Source organism: Sciurus vulgaris (genome assembly GCF_902686455.1).
Source record: "Sciurus vulgaris genome assembly, chromosome: 11".
NCBI lineage: Eukaryota > Metazoa > Chordata > Mammalia > Rodentia > Sciuridae > Sciurus > Sciurus vulgaris.
In genome coordinates, this window is record NC_136472.1 from 83,237,739 (window position 1) to 83,263,134 (window position 25,396).

General features: G+C 35.6%; 1 protein-coding gene across 12 annotated transcripts in view; it reads right to left on the bottom strand.

Annotated features, from left to right (window-relative positions):
* PICALM (phosphatidylinositol binding clathrin assembly protein) overlaps positions 1–25,396 on the bottom strand; it is a 106,374-nt gene that overhangs the window by 65,802 nt on the left and 15,176 nt on the right. For all 12 annotated transcript variants that reach the window (XM_079105582.1, XM_079105581.1, XM_079105580.1 and 9 more), the window contains exon 2: positions 2,046–2,188. In XM_079105582.1, the coding sequence (XP_078961708.1) occupies positions 2,046–2,188 (143 nt within the window). The remainder of the gene's footprint in view (positions 1–2,045; positions 2,189–25,396) is intronic.

A 25,396-nucleotide genomic window follows, 5' to 3' on the forward strand; every position in this document is an offset into this window, starting at 1 on the left:
TTGTAGGTTTTGATAATACTCTTTTCAAGTACTACATTCTAGAAATGAATGTAAATATTTTAGTTTATCAGCCCATTTCATCCATGTCTTTGGGAATAATAAATCTAAATTTTCTTAGTCCTTTCTACAGTCATTATAATATTCAAATGTAAAGACATGGTTTTAAGTCAAGTTTTGATCGTATTTCCAACATTATCCTAATAATACTGAAAATGGTACTAAACTAAGAACCACTTCACCAATCTAGCAAAAAAGGCTACATGGGCTGGTAACATCTGCCAATAAGAAAACCTCCAAGTTGTACAAACTAGCATAAAAATGAGCACCATATGGAATTAACCTTGCTCCTTAAGGGAAACTAAAATCATAAGTTTATCTGAAAACAAAAGCAAAAAAAACCCAAACCACCCTGGAATGCTATCATTCCCCTGTCAGTCAACTGTATGGAAAGACAGTCAACTTTGTTTTGCCATTATTATCACTGTACCTCCATACTTACAACGTGTGAAAGCCATGATTAACACTGTGGCTTTTCTATCTGGCACCACTGTTGGTTATATATGTGGCTTTATCTTTTAAAGAATAAACTACATTCATTTCCACACACACAAAAAAGGGTAAAAAATAAGTCTGAAATTCTTCAGAAAAATCACAATCTTATATAAACATATTCTTGATTAAAATAAAACTATTAACCCTAGTTAAGACCAAAATGTTTTAAGTTTACATTTAAGTTAGTATATCCAAACATTTCTACTGGCTCTGTAAAGTGGTTATAATAAACTGAAAACCAATCAAGCAACATATGTCCTGAAAATGGTTGTGAATGTTGAATCAGTAATCAAATTTCAAGTAACAAGTAACATTTCTGGAAATAATTTTTTTAAAAAACTTAAAACTAAAAATAAAATTACTCAATGTGGTACCATAACAATGAATAATCAGAAAATGAAATTTCCAGCAAGGGGTATAATCAAGAAAACTGTGGAATAAATTTGTAAAGATACAATGAATATAGACATAAGAATATTTAGAGTATAACATTATATAAACAAGCTAATTATAATTTTTATCTTATATGATCATAGCTATTAAAAAATATAGTCACCTTTGGACAAGGAGCAGAAGGAAATACCAAAATGAGGCAAACAGTATGATTTGTTGGAAAGTGCTGCTTTAATTCTGAACTTTAATAATGCTGTACTGGTATTTGTCAGAGAATAGTCTCATGACTGAATAGATCAAAGTAATAAGTAAAGTGATGCATGTCACAAAGTTGTGCTCAGAAATCTAAAATCTAATACCAACAACTGAAGTCCCTCTTTATCCCTATGAGAGCTCTCTTGGGCTGTATTTTTTTTTTTTAAGTCTCATAGCAATGTATATTTATCTCCTTTCATTCAACTGTTCTTAGCTCCTTTTGACAGAACTTGACAAAATAGAGCAGGCTGAGAAGACTACTCAAGGCTAAGAATCAAAAATTAGCTATTATCCTATCATGGAAAGTAAGACAATTCTCTCCAAACAGAAAATTGCAAAGCTTTTATGTCTTCTTTGTCACTCTTCTGAGCAACAAAGCCTTCAAGACACACCTTTCAGATAAAGAAGGCATCTTCAATACTACCTCTCAACAAAATGCCAACTTAATCCTCAATATCATGTTGAAATATGCAAAGTACTTCCACAACCATATGAGATCACACAGAAATCTGAATAGGCTATAATAAAACTTCAAGGAGACACAGGCAAATCTACAATGCATAAATGAGAACTACAAAGATCAGTGCTGCTTCTGAAAATTACCTCTTAAAATTATCTTTTCTTCTTGATCTCATTATTTAATCCTCTGTACTCTGATCCATATTCTGCTATCTACTTTACACACCATCTTTCCTTGAAATATGGGGTTTACAATTATATTCCTGGCTATGTACGTTGCCCTTTTTATCTATACTATTCAGTTGCTGAGGTTATTGTTGAAGTTTCAGTAAGAAGCAAGCTGAATTATCATGACATCAATATACTTGTTAACCAAAAATTCTTACCTCATTTCCATACACCATCAGATGATGAGTTGTAATGAGAGATTTGAAGACCACCACCCAACTACTGTTAGTAGTTCTTTCAAATAAACTGTCTGCCAACTGTGGGATGTTCACATTCATCTCATTTGTGCACTGAATTAAGTCTGCAATAAAAAATTTTAGAAGATTAATTTACTCTCTGGTTTTAATTTATTATTAATGCCAGATCTGCATACAAATGTGAAAAATTCAACAAAGTGGAACAACAGACAGGCTGGAAAACTTGAAATTCCTTCAGGAGAGTAACTGAGACACCATAAAGAAGCGGGTACTAATCAGAATTATAAAAATGAGCAATAATACCAGAAAGTGGTAACTTTCTGGTAATACTTTAGGTAATAATTCATCCTGAAGTGTTTTATTTACCTTGGAAGCACCTGTTTCAAGAAGGCCTTGAGGAATTTTTAGTTCTCTATCAACAAACTGTCAGAGTTACAATACTGGTATTATTCATTCTTTTAAAATTAAGTTAATTAAAATTTTTTCTTTAAAAATACTTTTAAAGAAATCATATTAAAGAGATATGAACAAGCTGAAGGTCAACTACCTTTATTAGTACCTGCACTAGAGTACTATGTTTGAACTAATAGGAAGATAACAGAGCAGACTTTTGGTCTGTGACTGGGTAGGAACTCTGAGTTTGTTTATATAAAATATTTCTCATTCTTCTGTCCCCTTAGTCCTCCAAAGTTAGCTCAGGTATCAGTTGATACCAACTAGTTAATGCTAATACACAGGATTGACAATGAAGAAATATCTCACTGCATAAATCTGTCAATCAGAAATGAATTAGAATTATTCAGCATTATTTTGAAAAGTATTAAACCAATAAAAGTTCCGATTTTATATTTCAAACTCAAAAGCATTACTATAAAATAGGCTAACATACAACTGTTTTCAGCACCAAAACTGGAAGGTGGGGGTGAATTCTTAATGAACCTACAGCCTGCTTAACGATATTACTTGGCAAAGGCAATGACTAGAAGAGCAAAAAATGAATATAAAATATAATGTATAACTATCTCAACTCCAACTATGATTAAAGAAAAAAAATTAAGCTATATGTGAGTCATCAGTAATGTGTTCACTTTTAATCTTCGGTTCATAATGATTGACTATGAATTCAGAGGACCTAACGCCTTGATTGTTTGCAAGAAATGACAATGTAAGTAAGAACAGTTATCTCTTATAATCTTTCAAAATGTTTGCTCTAGTAGGTCCAATTAATATACAGAACAACAATTGTTAAACAAATGCATTTAGATAAGCAGCTACCCTGGCCAACACTGTTTAAAGAACAAAGCACAAAGCAGTCAGAGTGTCAAGTCCATGGATCAGCAGAATGATAAAAGGCTTTCACAATTCAGTCTATTTGCAATAAAAATTAAATAGCACATTCAACTTAAGTGTGCTTGCTTCTAAGAATAAAAAAATAAAATTTTATTTTTGCCTTCCCTGAATTTTCATGGTACTTTATACCAATTCTAAGGAACTGAGCATACTGTGCTTGGCTCATTCCAAATACAACCTAGGAAGGGCAGAGCCTACCTATGTCTTGCTCATTTTTTAATCTTTTAAAATTTCAAAAACATCATCAAAAGTCTGATGTTACTTGCTTTTTAATTATAAAAAGCGATATTCCTAGCTTCCCTTTTCCCCCTTACATTTAGCTTTATAGGCCTCAACTGTTCTTCTATATTCTTCCAGAAACCACCTTGATAAAATATTCAATTCTTAAATATAGTAGCTACTTCCCTGCAATGGCATTAATGGTAATTTTACTCCTCAGAATATTTTATTTTTCAAAATTTAACCTGTCACAAAATTTGTCATAATAATTCCAAAAGTGGTCCCTACCTCTGTCTGTATCCCCAAGATCACATCAGTAACCAAGTCATTTTGATTCAACCTCCTAAACCTCTTAGAAAAACTATCTTCTCTATTTCACCACCAATGCCAAAGCCAAAACTGAGATCTTACTTAACAAGAGAATAGGTACCACCCATTTTAAAGGCATTCAGAAATTGGGAGGGGAGAATTATCACATTGAGGGCTTTTACTGGCATTAATATCAAAGAGGGAGATTAACTATCCTGCAATGTACCGTAAGTGCACCACATCACAATTAAGACAGCCACCAAGTTGACTGGCTGGTTTCCTTTGGAATACCTGATTTGGGGTCCTGCCCATTCCACATCTCCATCCATTCTCTTAAACTGGCCACAGAATAACCTACAATATAACACTGTCACAGTCTAATCTAAATGACGTCCCTATTACCTAAATGATGGGGAAAACACCTCCTGCCATCAATATCCTCCTCCTTGAATCTATGCCCCTAACACAGTCACTTTTCAGTTTTCTGTGATATGCCCTCTACGTCTTATGTGATTCGGATCATTCCTATTCATTCTGTAAAAAGTACTTCCTTTTTAGTGAAGTCTTTACCTCCAAAGACCCTCCAAAATCACTAAAACTGACATATTAATTCTATACTATAAAACTATTCTTTCGCACTACATTTATCTTCTACTAGAGACCTTAAAAAGTCTGTAAATGTTTTATTCTTCATCAGAGGTAAGTAGATTCCTAAGATTTTCAGAGCCTGACAAGGATATAGATTTGCTTTAACTACAGTATGTTTATAAATAGTATGTATGTATAAAAATATGATCTACAGTGTATGTATATATACTGTACTATAACAGGTGTCAAATGTGTGTGTGTATATATACACACACACATATATATTTATATATATACACACATATATATATATTTATACTAAGCTCCCTTTGTGATCTGTTCTCCCCTCTGCAGGTCTTTGCTTCAGCTATACCAATACCTTCCTTTGCAATGCTGCACAGATGCCAAGGACTGTTACCTTGGATACTTGGCACTGTTGTTTCTTCTGCCTAGAATTCTCTTCTCCTAAATATTTGCTTGCTCCCTCATTTTAGTCCTATAGAGCTAGGCTGAAATGTCACCTTAAGGCATTCTTCTACCTCCAAATGCTCATTATTACCCTTAATCTAACTTCATTTTAATGCAAACGTGCACTTCTAACGAACTCATCTTAATTTAATGTATGTATCTAAGTCCCATGTGGGCAGGATTGTTTTGTTTTCTGCCTCACATACAGTGGTCATTCTTTTTTTTTTTGTTGTCCTAAATACATTCGTTTTAGTATGCATATGGACACTTACTGTGATATTTTAAGAAAGTCTCCAAAATAGTATTTCTTACATGGACTGAACCAACATTCTACAACTATTTATACAACTTCCTGTTCCCAAAATTGAAAAACAAACCTAAGGTCAATGCATTTGCAATTTTCCAAATTTCAAGGTAAAGGGGCTCTAACAAATAAGTTTTCATTGTAATACTTATTATATAAACAACACTGTGACTGGCATGGTGGCGCACATCTGTAATACCAGCTGCTCAGGGGGTGAGGCAGAAGGATCACAAGTTTAAAGTCAGCCTCAGCAACTTAGCAAGATCCTGTCTCAAAATAAAAAGGGCCAGGGATGTGACTCAGTAGTTAAAAGCCCCTGGGTTCAATCCCTGCTACCAAAAAATAAATTGAAAAATAAACTATAGTATGTTTACAAATGACCACATTAAACTCCACAGGCTAAAAAACATTCTGCATATTATAAAACAGGAAAAATAAGAATTCATGCTGAGATTATGAGACAAAATAGACCAAATGCAAAACCAAAGTTGTACAAATAGTGCTGAGGATGAGGTCCCTACTAAATGAAGTTATATAAATTCTGCAGTATAGATTTTCCTGTAGTATTTTAACTCAACCAGTCATTTTCTCCATGCAGTTATTTCTCCTCTGCATAATGTTTCTACCACAGTGATAACTTGAAAATGCTTTCAAAGTTTGAGCTCTAACAACTCAGGAAAGAAAATGCTTTCCCATCTCTGACTAACCAAAAGCAAACAGTTCTAAGCAAAGATCATACATACCATGAGAATCTTAATACCTAACTGCTTGTTCTACTTTCAATTCAGGAGATAGTATTTCTTAAAAAGCAAAAAAACTAGTTAAGTTTCCCTTACTAATGAAAAAGATTTCAGAATGACACCTTATATCTTCTTCTATTTATCTTGAGAATATAAAACCTGAAGTATCATTTCAAATTTCCATTAACAATCCCAAATCTCACACTCAAAATGATATTTAACACACGGCATATATGTTCAAACAATGAGAATGTCTAGTATTTAAGAGCATGAAGAAACTAGGCCAACCATTACAATACCATACAAACAAAACACTCTCATTTTTAATACTTAATGTTCCTCCAACAAGCAATGTCTGAATTACAGAAAGCAGATGTTAACTATAATTACATAGGCAATGTTCTTATCCATAGTTAAGGTCACGGGAGCTCACTAATAAGTGACAAATTTATGACTAGAATTAATTTTTTGTAAATACTTTAAAACATACCAAGTAAATGTTCAACTACCCATCTTAAAGGAACTCTTAAATTTTTAACTACTTAAAAACAAAATCAAAAGAAAAACAATGAAAACACATAACAGTATTTTAATATTTAGGGGATATTTTTCAGCAAAATACAAAAAATTCAGACCAGTTACTAGATGGTTTAATTAAGCTTGTAACCACATTCTTAGTGCAGACCACCAGTTTATACTGACCTCCCAAGGCAGAGTTCACAAACTTTTCAGAAACTTAAGTTAGGACACTCAGAGGTCACTTCTATAGCAAGTAAGGCAACCTGGACAGTGGTATGCACCATTGTAATGCAGAGTTATTGAATTCCCAGGTAAAGAGGCATTTGATAATTAGGTTCTAAAAACAACTATGCTGATACCCAAGTCAGATTTTTCTAATAAATGAGCTTGTCTAAAAACAGTATAAACCAACATATCATAATCATTTAGTCAAATGCTAGTATCCCTTTCAAAAGGGTTATTTTGAAGGATAACCTTTTGTTCTTGGGTGCTAGGGATTAAACGTACCACCACCAAAACACTCTACAAATAATCTACAGATAGTATACCAATGAGGTATACTATAAAGCTAAAGGCCTTACCACAGAGTTTTAGCCTGAAAGATAACCTTTTTATAATTGCTCTCACAAATGACTTCAGTAGCTGGGCAAGATGGCACACACCCGTAATCCTAATGGCTCAGGAGGCTGAGGCAAGGGGATCACAAGTTCAAAGCCAGCCTTGACAACTTACCAAGACTCTAAGCAACTTAGTGAAAGCCTGTATAAAATTTAAAAAATAAATAAATAAAGGGGCAGTGGGTAGCTGGGGATATAGCTCAGTAGTTAAGCAACCTGTGTTCAAAACGAAAAACAAAAACCTAAATGACTTTAGTAATTCAATTTCCTAGTGATTTCTTCAATCAAGAAAAAATTGGAGATATACTCTATTTCAAAGGCAAATTTCATGGTTAATCAAATGTCACTCCACTGATCACATCTTTGAAATATTTCCTGAATAGGAATACAAACAAAAAGAACAAACGCTCACCAAAAACTAGTAAATGGGTGATAAGAAAATGGTTTCTAAGATTTCGATATAAAGTATCAGAATGTTTTTTCACATAGCAAAAATGTTAAAGAATTTAAAAACTGTTCAAGTTGAAATCAGACTTAAACTAACAAAAAAACCCATATTTTCCCTACCTATGAAAGTCAAAATGTCTAAGAAATTCAATAAAGTTTTATTTCTTGCTCTATCCATTTTTTTTTTCTGAAAATCACCAAAATGTATATGATTCAAATTGAGAACTCCTAAAACATTATCTTTAAAATTTGTGGGGTCGGGGGTTTCAAGATGGCGGCCTAGAGGGTGGCTGCATTTCATGTTGCTCCAGGACTCAGGAGTCAAAAGAGGAGATATTGAGAGACTTGGGACCAACTCAAAGCAGCCGGGTGAGTCTCTCCCATTGGGGAGGCCTCCCGGATGGGGCGGTAGTCCCCGAACGCAGGGAACTTTGTGAAGTAGAGCTGCCAGCGAGACGCCCCTCCCCCCGCTGGAGCAGTGCACTCGGACAACTGGGAGCATCGGAGAGGAGACCGCTCAGCACAGCGCTGGGACTCGGAGCAACGACTGGGGCTCCGGCAGCTGCCCAGGGGAGGAGCGGCAAGGAGAGCTGTTTGAACTCAGAGCGACCACTTCTGAACACTCCTGCCCTGAGGAGGAGGAGGAGGAGTGTGGCCGATTGGATTCGGAGTGACTACACCAGAGCTACAGGCGGTTGCCAGAGGAGAAGCGGCGTGGTGAGCTGTTTGGACTCAGAGCACTTCTGAACACCGGGGCCTGCCCAGAGGAGTAGGACGAGGAGGAGCGCCGCAGGTCATTTGGACTCGCAGTGACTGCATTAGAGCTCCAGGCAGCTGCTCAGAGGAGAAGGCGAGTGGTGAGTTGTTTGGACTTAAAGCGACCGCTCCTGAACACAGGGGGGCTGCCTGGAGGAGGAGCGCAGTGGGTCGCTTGGTCTCGAGTGGCCGCACCAGAGGTCCAGGCGGCTGCCCAGAGGAGGCGTGCAGAGGGTCATGTGGATTCAGAGCCACTCAGAGCGACCGCTCCTGAACACCCAGGGGGTTACCTGGAGGAGGAGGAGGAACAGGGAGGGTCAAATCGCCTCGCAGTGATTGCCCAGGGCTACGGGCGGTTGGTGGGAGGAGAAGGCACACAGTGAGTTGCTTGGACTCCTAGTGACCGCACCGAAATACTGGGCGGCTGTCTGGAGGAAGAGGCGTGCGGCGGGTCTCTGGGACGCAGAGCAATTGTACGGGCCCCCAGGTGGCTGCTCAGAGGAGGGGCCGCATAGCCAGGCGATTAGGTGCAGAGCAGGGTCCCAGGATCTAGGAGGCTTCTTGGTGGAAGAGCCACACAGAGACACGCTTAGGGCGGAGCGAAGGTTCCAGGCCTGCGGGCAGATTCTCTGAGGAGGGGCAGCCTAAGGAGATTCATCTGCGAAGGGTGAGGCTCCCAGGCCCAGGAGGTAGGGCCAGGTCCCTGGGAACTTTACAGAGGAAGGCAGCCCAGCCCAGGCGGTAGCTGTAAATTGAGGGGAACCTCTAGGAGGGGAACTGACCAGCAAGACCTCCCCACCGGGTGAGTCTTCCCTGGTGGGTGAGGTTTCCCCACAAAGACGGTAAAACCAGAGACACAGGCCCAAACAGGCCTTGCCTCAGCCGGCAGCCTAGTTCCCCTTTAGACGACCATTGGTCAACAAGTGGAGGCACCTCTGCCCATTAGCAAGGAATACACCCCACCTGAAGGCCACCACTCCTAGAGAGGCAGCTTCTTTGTGGCGCACCACATTATCAACTTCCTCCAAGACTTCAGCCTACTGAAGGCTAAGAGGGGATATACATAGAAATCTTCAAGGACATTGTAAGTCAATAGAGGAAATCTGCAATATCTCAGCGGTCCACTGATACCTGAATAATATGAGAAAACAAGGAAAGAAAATGCCGCAAACAAATCTAGATGTTACATCAATAAAACCCAATGACAGCATGGCAGAAGAAATGACAGAAAAGGAGTTCGGAATGTACATAATTAAAATGATCAGAGAAGCAAACGATGAGATGAAAGAGCAAATGCACGCACTGAATGATGAGATGAAAGAGCAAATGCAGGCATTGAATGATCGCACCAATCGACAGTTAAAAGAGCAAATACAGGAAGCAAAAGATCATTTCAATAAAGAGTTAGAGATATTGAAAAAAAAACCAAACAGAAATCCTTGACATGAAGGAAACAATAAACCAAATTAAGAACTCCATAGAAAGCATATCCAGTAGGATAGAACACCTGGAAGACAGAACCTCAGACATTGAAGACAAAATATTTAACCTTGAAAACAAAGTTGAACAAAGAGAGAAGATGGTAAGAAATCATGAACAGAATCTACAAGAACTATGGGATATCATGAAAAGGCCAAATTTAAGAATTATTGGGATTGAGGAAGGTCTAGAGAAACAAACCAAAGGAATGAACAATCTATTCAATGAAATAATATCAGAAAATTTCCCAAATCTGAAGAATGAAATGGAAAATCAAGTTCAAGAGGCTTACAGGACTCCAAATACACAAAATTACAACAGACCCACACCAAGGCACATTATAATGAAAATACCTAACATACAAAATAAAGACAGAATTTTAAAGGCTGTGAGAGAAAAGAACCAAATTACATTCAGGGGGAAACCAATACGGATATCAGCAGATTTTTCAATCCAGACCCTAAAAGCTAGAAGGGCCTGGAACAACATTTTTCAAGCCCTGAAAGAAAATGGATGCAAACCAAGAATCTTATACCCAGCAAAACTTACCTTCAAATTTGATGATGAAATAAAATCCTTCCTTAATAAACAAAAGCTAAAAGAATTTACAAAAAGAAAGCCAGCATTACAGAACATTCTCAGCAAAATATTCCATGAGGAAGAGATGAAAAACAAAGAAGCAAATCAGCAAAGGGAGGAATTATCCTAAAGGAATTGTCAAATAAAGGAGGAACCACGTTGTGTCAAATAAATAAATAAATAAAATTTAAAAGTGAACCATATGACCGGGAAACCAAATCATATCTCAATAATAACCCTGAATGTTAATGGCCTGAATTCATCAATCAAAAGACATACACTGGCAGATTGGATTAAAAAGAAGGATCCAACAATATGTTGCCTGCAAGAGACTCACCTCATAGAAAAAGATACCCATAGACTAAAGGTGAAAGGATGGGAAAAAACATACCATGCACATGGACTCAGCAAAAAAGCTGGAGTATCCATCCTCATTTCAGATAATGTGGACTTCAAGCCAAAGTTAGTCAGAAGGGATAAAGAAGGTCATTTCATACTGCCTAAGGGAAGCATAAATCAGCAAGATATAACAATCATAAACATCTATGCCCCAAACAGTGGCTCATCCATGTATGTCAAACAAATCCTTCTCAATTTCAGAAACCAAATAGACCACAACACAATAATACTAGGTGATTTTAACAAGCCTCTCACCACTCAACAGATCTTCCAGACAAAAATTGAACAAAGAAACCATAGATCTCAATAACACAATCAATAATTTAGACTTAACTGACATTTATAGAATATACCATCCAACCAAGAGCGAATACACTTTCTTCTCAGCAGCACATGGATCCTTCTCTAAAATAGACCATATATTATGCCACAAAGCTAATGTTAGCAAATACAAGAAGATAGAGACACTGCCTTGTATTCTATCAGATCATAATGGACTGAAGTTAGAAATAAATGAAAGAGTAAAACACAGAAACTATTCCAACATCTGGAGATTAAACAATATGCTATTATATGATGAATGGATAACAGAAGATATTAGGAAGGAAATTAAAAAATTCTTAGAGGTAAATGAGAACAAAGAAACATCATATCAAAATCTCTGGGACACTATGAAAGCAGTACTTAGAGGGAAATTTATTTCATGGAGCGCATTTAAAAAAGAAGTAAAACTCAACAAATAAACGACCTAACACTACAGCTCAAAGCCCTAGAAAAAGAAGAACAGACCAGCACCAAAAGTAGTAGAAGACAGGAAACACTTAAACTCAGAGCTGAAATCAATGAAATTGAAACAAAAGAAACAATACAAAAAATTGACAAAATAAATAGTTGGTTCTTCGAAAAAATAAACAAAATTGATAAACCTTTAGCACACTAACAAAGAGAAGACGAGAGAAAACTCAAATCACTAAAATTCGGAATGAACAAGGAAATATCACAACAGACAGGATTGAAATACAAAACATAATTAGAAGCTATTTTGAAAATCTATACTCCAACAAAACAGAAAACCTCGAAGACATCAACAGGTTTCTAGAGACATATGAATTGCCTAAACTGAACGAGGAGGACATACACAATTGAAATAGACCAATTTCAAGTACTGAAATAGAAGAAGTCATCAAAAGCCTACCAACAAAGAAAAGTCCAGGACCAGATGGGTTCTCAGCCGAGTTCTACAAAACCTTTAAAGAAGAGCTCATTCCAATACTTCTCAAAGTATTCCATAAAATAGAAGAGGAGGGAACCCTCCCAAACTCATTCTATGAAGCCAATATCACACTGATACCTAAACCAGACAGAGACTCATCAAGGAAAGAAAATTTCAGACCAATATCCTTAATGAACATCGACACAAAAATTCTCAACAAAATTTTAGCAAATCGCATACAAAAACATATTAAAAAGATAGTGCACCATGATCAAGTGGGTTTCATCCCAGGGATGCAAGGTTGGTTCAACATCCAGAAATCAATAAATGTCATTCACCATATCAATAGACTTAGAGTCAAGAATCACATGATTATTTCAATAGATGCAGAAAAAGCATTTGATAAAATACAGCACCCCTTCATGCTCAAAACACCAGAAAAAATAGGAATAGTGGGAACATTTCTTAACATTGTAAAGTCCATTTATGCTAAGCCCATGGCTAATATCATTCTAAATGGTGAAAAACTGAAAGCATTCTCCCTAAAAACTGGAACAAGGCAGGGATGCCCTCTTTCACCACTTCTATTCAACATCGTTCTTCAGACTCTAGCCAGAGCAATTAGACAAACCAAAGAAATTAAAGGGATACGAATTGGAAAAGAAGAACTCAAACTATCCCTGTTTGCTGATGACATGATTATATATTTAGAGGAACCTGGAAATTCCACCAGAAAACCTTAGAACTCATAAGTGAATTCAGTAAAGTAGCGGGTTACAAGATCAATGCTCATAAATCCAACGCATTTTTATACATACGTGATGAATCTTCAGAAAGAGAAATTAGGAAAACTATCCCATTCACAACAGCCTCGAAAAAAATAAAATACTTGGGAATCGATCTCACAAAAGAGGTGAAAGACCTCTACAATGAGAACTACAGAACACTAAAGAAAGAAATTAAAGAACACCTTAGAAGATGGAAAGATCTTCCATGTTCTTGGATAGGATGAATTAATATTGTCAAAATGGCCATACTACCTAAAGTGCTATACAAATTCAATGCAAGTCCAATTAAAATCCCAATGACGTACCTTACAGAAATAGAGCAAGCAATTATGAAATTCATCTGGAAGAATAAGAAACCCAGAATAGCTAAAGCAATCCTTAGCAGGAAGAGTGAAACGGGGGGAATTGCAATACCAGATCTTCAACTCTACTACAAGCAATAGTAACAAAAATGGCATGGTATTGGTACCAAAATAGAAAGGTAGATCAATGGTACAGAATAGAGGACACAGACACAAACCCAAATAAATACAATTTTCTCATACTAGACAAAGGTGCCAAAAATATGCAATGGAGAAAAGATAGCCTCTTCAACAAATGGTGCTGGGAGAATTGGAAATCCATATGCAACAGAATGAAACTAAACCCATATCTCTCACCGTGCACGAAACTAAACCCAAAATGGATTAAGGACCTCGGAATCAGACCAGAGACCCTGCAGATTATAGAAGAAAAAGTAGGTCCAGATCTTCAACATGTCGGCTTAGGACCAGACTTCCTTAACAGGACTCCCATAGCACAAGAAATAAAAGCAAGAATCAATAACTGGGATAGATTCAAACTAAAAAGCTTCCTCTCAGCAAAGGAAACTATCAGCAATGTGAAGAAAGAGCCTACAGAGTGGGAGAATATCTTTGCCAATCATACTTCAGATAGAGCGCTAATCTCCAGAATCTATAAAGAACTCAAAAAACTCTACTCTAAGAATACAAATAATCCAGTCGACAAATGGGCTAAGGAAATGAATAGACACTTCACAGAAGAAGATCTACAAGCGATCAACAAACATATGGAAAAATGTTCACCATCTCTAGTAATAAGAGAAATGCAAATCAAAACCACCCTAAGATTCCATCTCACCCCAATTAGAATGGCGATTATCAAGAATACAAGCAACAACAGGTGTTGGCAAGGATGTGGGGAGAAAGGTACACTCATACACTGCTGGTGGGGCTGCAAATTAGTGCTGCAAATTAGTGCAGCCACTCTGGAAAGCAGTGTGGAGATTCCTTAGAAAACTTGGAATGGAACCACCATTTGACCCAGCTATCCCAGTCCTTGGCCTATACCCAAAGGACTTAAAATCAGCATACTACAGAGATACAGCCACATCAATGTTCATAGCTGCTCAATTCACAATAGCCAGACTGTGGAACCAATCTAGATGTCCTTCAATTGATGAATGGATAAAGAAACTGTGGTATATATATACAATGGAATATTAGTCATAAAGAATGATAAAATTATGGCATTTGCAGGCAAATGGATGAAATTGGAGAATATCATGCTAAGTGAGATAAGCCAATCTCAAAAAGCCAAAGGACGAATGATATCGCTAATAAGTGGATGATGACATGTAATGGGGGGAGGGGAGGGTTAGTGTTAGGGTTAGAGTTAGGGTTAGGGAGGGGGGCAAGTATGGAGGAAGGAAGGACTGTATAGAGGGAAAAGAGGAGTGGGAGGGGTGGGGGGAAGGGAAAAAATAACAGAATGAATCAAACAACATTACTGTATGTAAATTTATGATTACACAAATGGTATGCCTTTACACCATGTACAAACAGAGAAACAACATGTATCCCATTTGTTTATAATAAAAAAATACATTATTAAAAAAAATAAAAATAAAAAAAATTTAAAAAAATTTGTGGGATCACCTACAAGAATACAGTGCTCTAAGTTTATTTTTATATCATTTCCATTAGAATGAACTCAACAATATGCTCATCAAAAACTAACTTCTACCTTAAGAAATTTATCTAATCAACATATTAACTGAACTTTAAGGTAATAACTGGGTAATGACAAAGTATATGAAATGCTCAACCCAATTGTCGGGGATTGTGTTACTTTGAAAAGAAGAAAGAACAGGGCATTCAGGTCATTTTTTCAAAAGACAAGCCAGGCAAGATGGCACATGCCAATAATCTCAGCTCAGGAAAGAATAGGGAAGTTCATGCAGAATGGTCACAAGTTCCAGGATGGCCTGGGCAACTTAACAAGGACCCTGTTCAAAATAAAAATTTATAAAGGGGCTGGTGACATTGCTCAGTGGTAGAGTGCCTCTGAGTTCAATTTCCACTTCTGTAAACAAACAAAATTAATGAAATGTAACAAAGAAGACATGTACATATATAAGAAGTAGTAATATTCTAAGTTTTGGTGTGGTCATAATTTGGAAGAACTCTCTTAGCAACCTACAGACAGCAACTGCTTTTTCATGTTTATGCTAACCCACGTTTGTGTCTCACCACTACAGTGACAGTATAAACTGCCTTAACAAAAATACTACTTCAAGGAGATGATATAGTTTCTACAAAAGGCATATTTCTGGCTGGTAAAGGATCAACACTCTTTAGAGGAAAGGAGAAAAAGGAACATAGAAAGAAAAACGAATTCAGTTGGAACTTAGATATACAAAGCCAACCCTTAAGATACTCTTTAGTATCTGGTTGAAATTGTACCTCTTAAGTCATGGCTGAACCTAAGACAAACTGTCTGAACTGTTCATACATCAACTTTAAAAGTGCAAAATAAATTCTTTTAGTTAATGTAGTAGTTATGTAATTGCCCTAAAAAATTTAAGCAACACACAAAGCATCGTTTTCAAATCAGCCCAACCTACTATCTTAAAACTTATATCATTATTTCTTCATTTTTATCTTCACCCACTACTATGACAGAAATACCCAAACCAAAAAAAAAAAAAAAAAAAGCAAAATGTGTAAGTTGTGAAAATACTCTATAAAAAACGTACTTTTGGAATACTCTCAGGATTCATGGCCACTGACTGACTTGTAGTGAAAGAATTGCCTCCCTCCCCCATTATCAAAATGTTTTCACCTACTATGTAAGTCTTCCTAATTATAAGATCTGAAAGCCTACCTAGAACTGCTTCTTGGAATGTTGGTGTGCTCCACAATCCTAACACTAGATGGCAGACTGAACAGAGAAACCATAAAAGCTGGCAGAAAAAAGATGGGTTCAGGTTCATCTACTGCAAACTCCATGTTGAGACTGTTTAGGATTCTATTCTTCTACTCTGAAGTGGTGATTTCCAAACCCAGACAACTTCATTTCATCCCCGATTCCAAATAAGGATCTCAGAGATGAGAAAAAAATTATATTTTTTAAGTACGACCTCAAAGATTTATGACTATATTAATTTTTATCAGAAAATATGACAACAAACTTCACAGAATAAAAACTCATCACTTAAAATGACATTAAAGTATTTATTTAAATGGAATAGAAAAACAAAATGAAAGCATTACAGTGTTCTAACAAAAAAATAATGTGGCTTTCTCTTCTTTGAAGATCTGAAGTTTCAGAATTAATAATCTCACCTACAGGAAAGAAAACATAGTAAGTATCAAGTAATTTAAAAGCAAATTTTGTATGTCAATACACAGACTATTTCTTTGTATTCTAAGAACTTGCTAGTAGTTCATTAGCTTAATAAGCAGATAATTACCAGGATTCTCAAAAACAATCTAGAACTAGATCAGAAATACAAAACCTGCTTCCTTTAGCAAAATGAAAGATAATGCACTATGAGCACTGTACTTACCTCCACCAAAGCCGTAAACCAGAATATTCCAGAGAACGAAGGGCACAGAAAAAGACTGAAAGAATTCTCCTTAATTCCAACAAGACCAGGAAAAAGGAACCAAAGCTCGAGAGGCTCTGTAAATGTAGATTAGAGTACTATAAAGAAAAAAAAAAAAAAAATCATCTAGACAAGAGTGTTATTAATTGAGAATGACCAAGTGTCCTGGTTTTTCTGGAACACTCCTAGTTCACACTTACTGCTCCAGTGTCACACTCACCCTTAAAATTTACAGTTTAGATAGTAAATTATATGCCACTCTAGTTATAAATGGCCTAATAAAAGTTAGATGTAACTAAGGACTTAATATAACTACTACTATCTACTCTGGTGTACATGAATTTCTGTCTAAGAGCTCCATATTCTGGTTCATCTCCAGCTTCCCTAAAACACAAACACGCCTCTGTTCTATCCACTTTGTCATCTCAGTAGCTACCCATGAACATCATTTAACCTTAACTGCTGGTCCCATTTTTTACACATTTGGAAAATCATCTAATCTATTATTGTCAAAGAAAAGAACTCAGAAAATGATGTACAAGTTTCTTCTCAGAAAATCAATACAAGGCCTCCTGGAGAGTTAGAGACATTAGAATTTTTCACATCTGTGTTCAAAAGTACCTCAGGCTTAAAAAACAAGCAAATGGTCTCAACTGTAACCAAATCGTGCCATTTTTGTTTTAATCAATTAAGACTTATTTGTTACTTTTTTTAAAATAAATTCTCAGGAATCCTTTGTCTCTCTGTATTCTCCACAGTGAGGATATAAGTGCCTTGTACATGTGTTCATGTGATGCTATAAATATCTGTAAATTCCCAGGTGAAATAAAAGCCCAATTTTCCGCCTGTAAGACTGGGGGTGGGGGTGGACAGGAGTAACAAGAGGCAAAAACTCCTCCCTGCAGACAAGGTAATATTATTCTTCAAAAGCCAAGCCCAATGTCAATACATCATGTCTTCTATTAACAATTTAAATTCTGCCTAATCAAAGGGAATAATGGATTGCAGTTAACTTCTCTGCCAGTCTCCCACACCCAGAAAACACAAGCTCTGTTCCATATCCCCAGTGCAATTAAAACAATGAAAATCTTTATACTCAACCTTCCTGAAGCCTTGCAAACCTCAACAAAATTCCATTAATTCTACAAATATTCATTACATAGTATAATATGACAAATGGTGTATTAAAAGTTAGGACTATACAAAACAGTGGTTGAATAAAACTCCTGTTATCATGGGGTTTATATACTAGTGAGGAAAGACAATCAGTAATAAATGAACAAATACATGACAGATGGCAGTAACTACTAAAGATTTTCTAGCACTTGAGAGATGAGGGTATGTGGTTGGGGGAAGTTGCTATTTACACAAGATAATCAGGGAAGGAGTTCCAGATAAAAAGACTTTAACAAATTAAGGCAACAGTGGTAGTGTGTCATCAGTGGCCTTGAGGCCTGTGGAACTAACCACCAAGATCAATTACCACCTTTCACATAGCAGGGAAATGTAGTAGCATCCCATTCATTCTATACCTTGCATGTTTGCTTCACCCTTAACAAACCAAAGACACAGTGAACAGGATCTTCATCTCTAATTCTGCTAAGTCTCTAGTTTTATGTAGATGGTAAGTAGAGACAGTGGAACTCTAAATTGTTTATTACACACTTTGAAATTAAAACAATGTGTTCACCTTAAGTGAGTCAAAATTAACACAAGTCACTTATTACACTTGATTAAGTGCAATACTTGTAGCAAGTAGGTATCAAGTTCACCAAGTAACAAGCAAAAGCCTCCTAAAAACATCATTTTCAATTTGCTGGAAACGGTAATGTCAGATGCAGTTGGAAATTGTAAGCAGCAAATAATAACCTCTTTACATGGCTTCAAGTTGTGAAATAATGCTCTAAAAGTGGAAAAAATGAGTAATTTTAATATATTATTGGTAAATTACTATAAATAAAGCCAAAGTAGTTTCCCTAATGTTTAAATTTAAAGCTTTTAAATTTCTAAAAGAAATAATCACTAGCATTACAAGAGGGAATAATCACTAGCAGACCAAAAAAAAAAAAAAAAAAACTCAATCCTTACACATTACCACAAACTGTTCTTACAAAATTCCATGACCCATATTCCCTTAGTCCTAGTATAAAATTTAGTCACTTCATTGCCTGACAAATGCCTTTCTTAAGAGACATAAAAGAACTTCCGAGATAAAGATCTTAAAAGCTGCCAACATTAAAAGGAAGATGTTACTGTTTAAATTTAGAAATCCCATGTAACTTATACCTCAATAACAATTTAAGGAAAAGAATATATACATTTGAATCTAAAAATCCAGGTTTTGGTCATCAAAAAGTCTTTGTTGATAAAGGGGGGAAAGTTATTCCAGAATATACGCTACTATGAAGAATTTGGTATATTTTATTTAAATTTAAATGTTGAAAATGAAGTGTTATTTGATTCAGCATGTGTTGAAAAGCCTTCAACTATCAGGTATGATGGCACATGTCTGTAATCCCATGCTCAGGAGGAGGCTGAAGAATAAGGTTTGCAAGTTAAAGGCCAGACTGGGCAACCTAGCAAGACACTGCCTCAAAATAAAAAATTTAAAAAAGGGCTAGGGATGTAGCTCAGTGTAAAGCACCTCTGGGTTCAATCCCCAGTAGTGCAAAATAAATAAATAAATAAATAATTAGAAGTCATCAGTCACATATGTTATAGCAAAAACTTAAAAGGTTTCTGAAATGAGTTACTCTTCTATTAAAGTTAGAAACAATAACTTATTTTGCATACTGTAGTGTTAATTATGAACTTATTTCCCCTTTAATTTATTTTAAAATAAAAGAACAAAATTATTCTCTCAGTGCAATAAAAAGCATTTTGAGAAACAGACCTCTACTGCTAAAAAATTTAGAAACAACAAATATAACACTACTTAATATATGGTACATAATACTTCAATGGGTTTTTATTTAGTTCTGCTACTACGTACCTACCACAGTAACAATGCAGTAATGGTATAATAAAAAAACCTTAAGAATAAAATTGTTGGGGCTGGGGAGATAACTCAGTCGGTAGAGTGCTTGCCTTGTAAGCACAAGGCCCTGGGTTCAATCTCCAGCACCCCCCCCCCCCCCCCCCCAAAAAAAAGAATAAAACTGTTGATTCTTTCATGACAGTTTATCTACTTATAAATAAGTAATGCTACATATATATTTTCAAACACCAAATTCTGCCTGTAGATGTATAGGTGAAGAGTCCCTTAAATTAGTGAAAGAATATATTTTTCTTGGCTTGCTATGGGAAAGTAATATAAATCTCAAGTGGTCTATACAGACAGCAAGAAAAAATTAACTACCTTTCCACCATCACTCTACAATACCAAGTTTTTAACTATCTCCCTTTCTCCCAGGGTGTCAAAGATTCCCCAAAAGATAATTCTTTTCAACTAAAATGCTTATGCTATGAATACTTCAAGTTAATGCTTTCCTAAACTTGGTGAAAACTGGAAAACATTAACTAGCTTTTTCTTTTGCTGCTGTCATTAGACACCTTCCAGAATGACTGAGATTGGCAGGTGAGGAGATGGGATTTCTATTTTTAGCCATTTCTATGAGATATTCTTTTAAATTTCATCTCTCCCTATTAGAAATATTCTGACTCACACTTACTTGAGAGTCTGTCCTAAGTGCTATTCACTTCTAATCTCTGCTTCAAAAGCTTTGGTAAGGATACTAATTTCACCATCACTAATGTTCTGCTCTAGGTTGTCCTTCCACTGCCATGCAAGATCCCATTCATTTCCATGTGACAGGACTATACTGTAACAGGACCAAAAGACATATCAGAATAAGCAAAGAATCTAGAATCAAATTCCAGATTCACTACTAAGCATTTTGACTTTAGTAATGTTAACCACTGAGTTTCAAGTTCTACATTTTAAAAATGGAATACTAATACTTAATTTGAACATCTTTGAGTAAAATATTTTAAGTTCTTTATAAGCTTTAAAGCACCTTTACTAATACAAGATAGTTATTTTTACTTAGTATCTTATTTTATTGCTGTTTTCCCTCATTTTGGTAGACTATTCCTCTACCATTTTTCCCATGTAATATTATGAAACCACATCAAGCTCAATGACTTCTGGAAAACCTCTAAAACTCAATTTCTTCAACAACTGAGAAGTGTTACAATAGGTACTTGGCACTCAAAACTAGCAAAATAGACCAGGTGCACTGGCATATGTGTATATTCCAGCTATTCAGGAGGCTAACTTTGTAGGAGGATCCCAAGTTCAAAGTCAGTCTGGGCAAATTAGCAAGACCCGGTCTCAAAATAAAAAATAAATTTAAAAATCTGAAGATATAGCTCAGTGGCAGAGCACCCCTGGAGTTCAATCCCCAGTACTGCAAAAGAAGAAAGAAAAAGTGAAGGGAAAATAAAAATAGCAAAATATTAACACAAAACTATTGGCTGTACTGAAATGATAGGTCATTCAAGCAGTAATCTTTCCATTAAAGTAATGGGTGAAGATACACATACATTCATGTTTATTCCCTCTCTTCCCCATTCCAAATGGTCTGAGTCTAGTCATCATCTTCTCTAATTATCCTAAAATCACACAATCTGTTGAGTTGTCACAAATCAACTCCTAATACGACAGTAACCACTTCTTGTTTGCCTTAGTTTATCATATTCATTGGCATCATCATTTTAATTCTGGCTATAGTGAACTACAGTTGACAAAACATAAGGAAGGCAGCATACTATTCGATTCAAGTTGAAAAGGAACTTGTTTCAAAAGATTTGGGCATTCCCCATCTCCAGATGACTTAGAAATTACAAGTCTTAATCTAAATATGCAAGTTTAAGGAAGCCAAGAATGTCACAGAACAAACTACCTCAAGTAACCAGATATTAGCTTAACAGGTCTTGTGTGGTTCTGTTACATGACAGGAACATACAGAGCAGTTTTCCCATCATTTTTTTTGCCCCAGAGATGCAATCACTCCCAAATTCTTGCCAAGAGCAGAAGAGGTAACTATATTAAAGGAGCCTCAAAAGCTACAACACATTCTTGCTTGATCACAGATTAGGAAAATATAACTGATGAAGAAGTCAAGGAAAAGATTATTCTAGGTTAAATCTATAAACCCAAGGATAGAACACAGCTTAAGCATTTTTTCTTAAAAAGTTTCCAGTCTCCTGATAGGAAGAAATGGTTCTCTCCCTGTACAGCAACTTCAGGAGGTCAGTCAAGGAGTATCTTAGCCTCCTGAGCTACTCTATAAATAGCTTTCTAACTTACCTGCCAGTTCCAAATCCATAACTAATTTTTTAAAACAGCACCTACCTTTTATTGCCACTCAGCTGTGATACATAATGTTTCTGGGATAGGATACAGAAAACCACCCAAAAATAATGTCCTGGGGTTGACCATAACCAAAACAATATTTTGCAAAATTAGAACAAAAATATACAAGACTACACAAAAGCTAAACTTTTTATTGAATTAAAAACACAAATTCCAAAACTAGTAACTAAAAGACAAGTACAAAGTTTTGTGAAGAAAAGTTACAAAAGCTAATGTTGAAAAAGAAAAATAAACACGAAAATTCTGTCTGCTAAACTTTAACTTCTCAACCATTAAGCAACTAATTTTACTTCTAAAATGAAAATGTTACAAATGAGAATAATGAAAATATTGTTATATCTTCAAATTCTGAAACAGAAGGCAAACAGACATGTAAAGAACAAACCAATCAGTAGAGTACTTGCCTTGTAAGCACAGGCCCTGGGTTCGATCCCCAGCACCACACACACACACACAAAAGAACAAACCAAGAAGGTACTGGACAATTAGGTTGATCAAATTATGAAATTATGAGCATATGCAAATATGGCATAATGAATTCTAATATAATGTACAATTATAATGCATCAATAAGAAATTTTTAAAAGAAAAAGGACAAACCAGAACTTTCCTTCAGTTCCCTACCAAAAGTTCAAAAGCAACTCTCCTATAACTTATTTCCTCTTTTATACACAGTTTTTAAACAACAATTCAACATAGATTCACACTGACCTTATAAATCAAAGCCAGACAAATTCCCCTCATGATAATCTACCTGAAATAACACACTAGTAAACTACAATTAGTAAAATGAATTTTTTTCCTACTCACCTAAAAGTAATGCTACCTTTCCAAAATTCTTCCCTCCCTTTCCAAGGATGCAATCTGAAGACAAACTTAGAAGCTAAAAAAAGTACCAACCACTATTAAAACAAGTTTCCTAGGTATAAATATCAATTGAATAAAATCAAAACATTATCCTAACCCACACCAGGGATGTACACCTGAAATCCCAGTGACTCAAGAGCTAAGAAAGAAGTTCAAAGTCAGTCACATCAACTCTGTTGAGACTGTTTCAAAATAAAAAATAAAAAGGACTGGGGATGTAGTTCAGTGGTAAAACACCCGATTTCAATCTCCAGTACCAAAAAATAAAATAAAACTACACCTCTAAGCTTTTTTAAATTTCAAATCACAACAGGTAAAAATTTTAAAAAGACCAAAGAGAAAGATACCTTACTTTGACAAGTCAACTAAAGTTAGTTGTGCATATACTTCAAAGTAAAAGCAAACCTTTTTTATTCTCTTAATGGTTATCATAGGTACACAAAAGGTTGCAATCCAAACATACACAAGCAATTATAGCTAGAAAAAAAGTGAAGCCATAATTATACAATTCCAGTTATTAATAAGGAGCCATATACAATTCCCAAATCTGTAATACGTACAGAGTTCATATAGTTCAAGAAACAAAATAAGCAAACTAAATTAAGGATCCCTGAAACAACATTAATGATGCTCATATTCGTATGGTTCTAGGAAATAAAATGAGAGAAAAATAAACTGGATACAATAATCCATAAATTATGACTTAAACCAAATCATTTATTGTGTGAGAGCATATAATGATGGATTAGAGATACTCCTTATAAACCTTTCATCATGACAACAAATACAGGACAATTTGCCACTGTATAGCACAATTTGGCAATGGTTAAAGCAAGCACTGCTACCACCCTTTTTTTTTTTTTTTTTTTCTTCAGTGCATTCTCAGCCCATGCTGCTTTATTGCTAAAAAATATACATATACACAGGTGCAGAGTTTCCAACTCTTAAAACAGTTCCTTTTTACAACAAGGAATAAAATTTCTTCTTCAAAGCTCCCAAAGATGCATAGATTAAAAAGCAAGCTGCCTTTTGTAATACTTCAAACATACTCAATAAAATCCTTTAACATCTTATAGACCAATGGTACAATGGAATACACAGAATAGCAAGTAAACACAGTGATCGACTCCTGTATTTAGGGGACAGTAAATAAACTATTCAGAAGGGCACACTAATATCCTGAAACTTTAATTACAAAGATGAATGTGGTTTTAAGATAAATGCCAAGATTAATGCTACTAATACTGTTGTTTAAATTTTGTTATCAACCATCCTTTTTGAGTTATCAAATTCATAACCCTGGTATGAATGCTCTGAACTGATCAACTGAACCAAGGAAAGACCAAGATACTTGAATATTTTCAATATAAAAATTAATTCTGGTCAAGAACCTTTTATTTAATAATGAACAACCAAAAGCTGTTCAACTAAATAGTTCACTAGCCCAGTACTCTGAGCCCATTATTTCCATCAAAGACTTATTAAATATTTACTAAGATACTTTTATGCAGCAGGCATAATAATCTGAAGACTGGTGATACCAAAATGAATAAAATGGAGTTCCTTTTTTTAGGAATGATAAACACACATTGGCTGTTATGTGAACAAAAAAGAAAAGATGAAAACACCCTGCAGAGGGATGGGAAAGCCATCCAATTACATGTCAGGTATGGCCCATGAGGCCAGTTAGGAATGGGGGAAAGGATTCTGCCCTCCTTCACCAAAAATGGGCATCTAACCTAAAGGTACATGAATAATGTAAGAAACCTGAGAAGGAAGATAAATATCCTTTGGTCAACCTGAATGACTGAAGTAAAAGATTGAAAAAGAAGAATCTGAGATGTGATTGAAAGACTGATCTTTAATCATCAAATATTTTCATATTTTATACTATTCATATTTTAAATAAAGGTAGAAGAAACTTCACATTTTTCTTGACCTTTCCTCTTGAAATAAAATCACATTAAACAATGTCGCCTCTCCCTGCCAATGACAGTAAGGTGTACAAGGTTCAAACTGTTTTTCTAGTAATGATGACAGATGGACAGGGTACTAGATGGAACAGAACACTGATGGAAAAAGAAGTGAAATCTCAGAGATATTATCCCTGATCTTAGTTCCCAAAGCCAAGAACAAAAAAGCTGAAGGAGTACACATATAGCATCACAGAATAGCAGAGGAAGAAGGCAATTTAGAAAATAAGCAATTTAAGTGAATAATGAATTTTTCTAGGGCCATATGGAGATAGGGCCACTAAGTACCGGTATTCCAGTTCAGGGCTTATTTCTTTACAAAAGAAGTGTAGGAAGCTAACCAGGCACAGCCGGGCATTCTAGTGACTTGGGAGGCTAAGGCAGAAGGATCACAAATTCAAGGTCAGACTTGAAAATTTAGCAAGATCCTG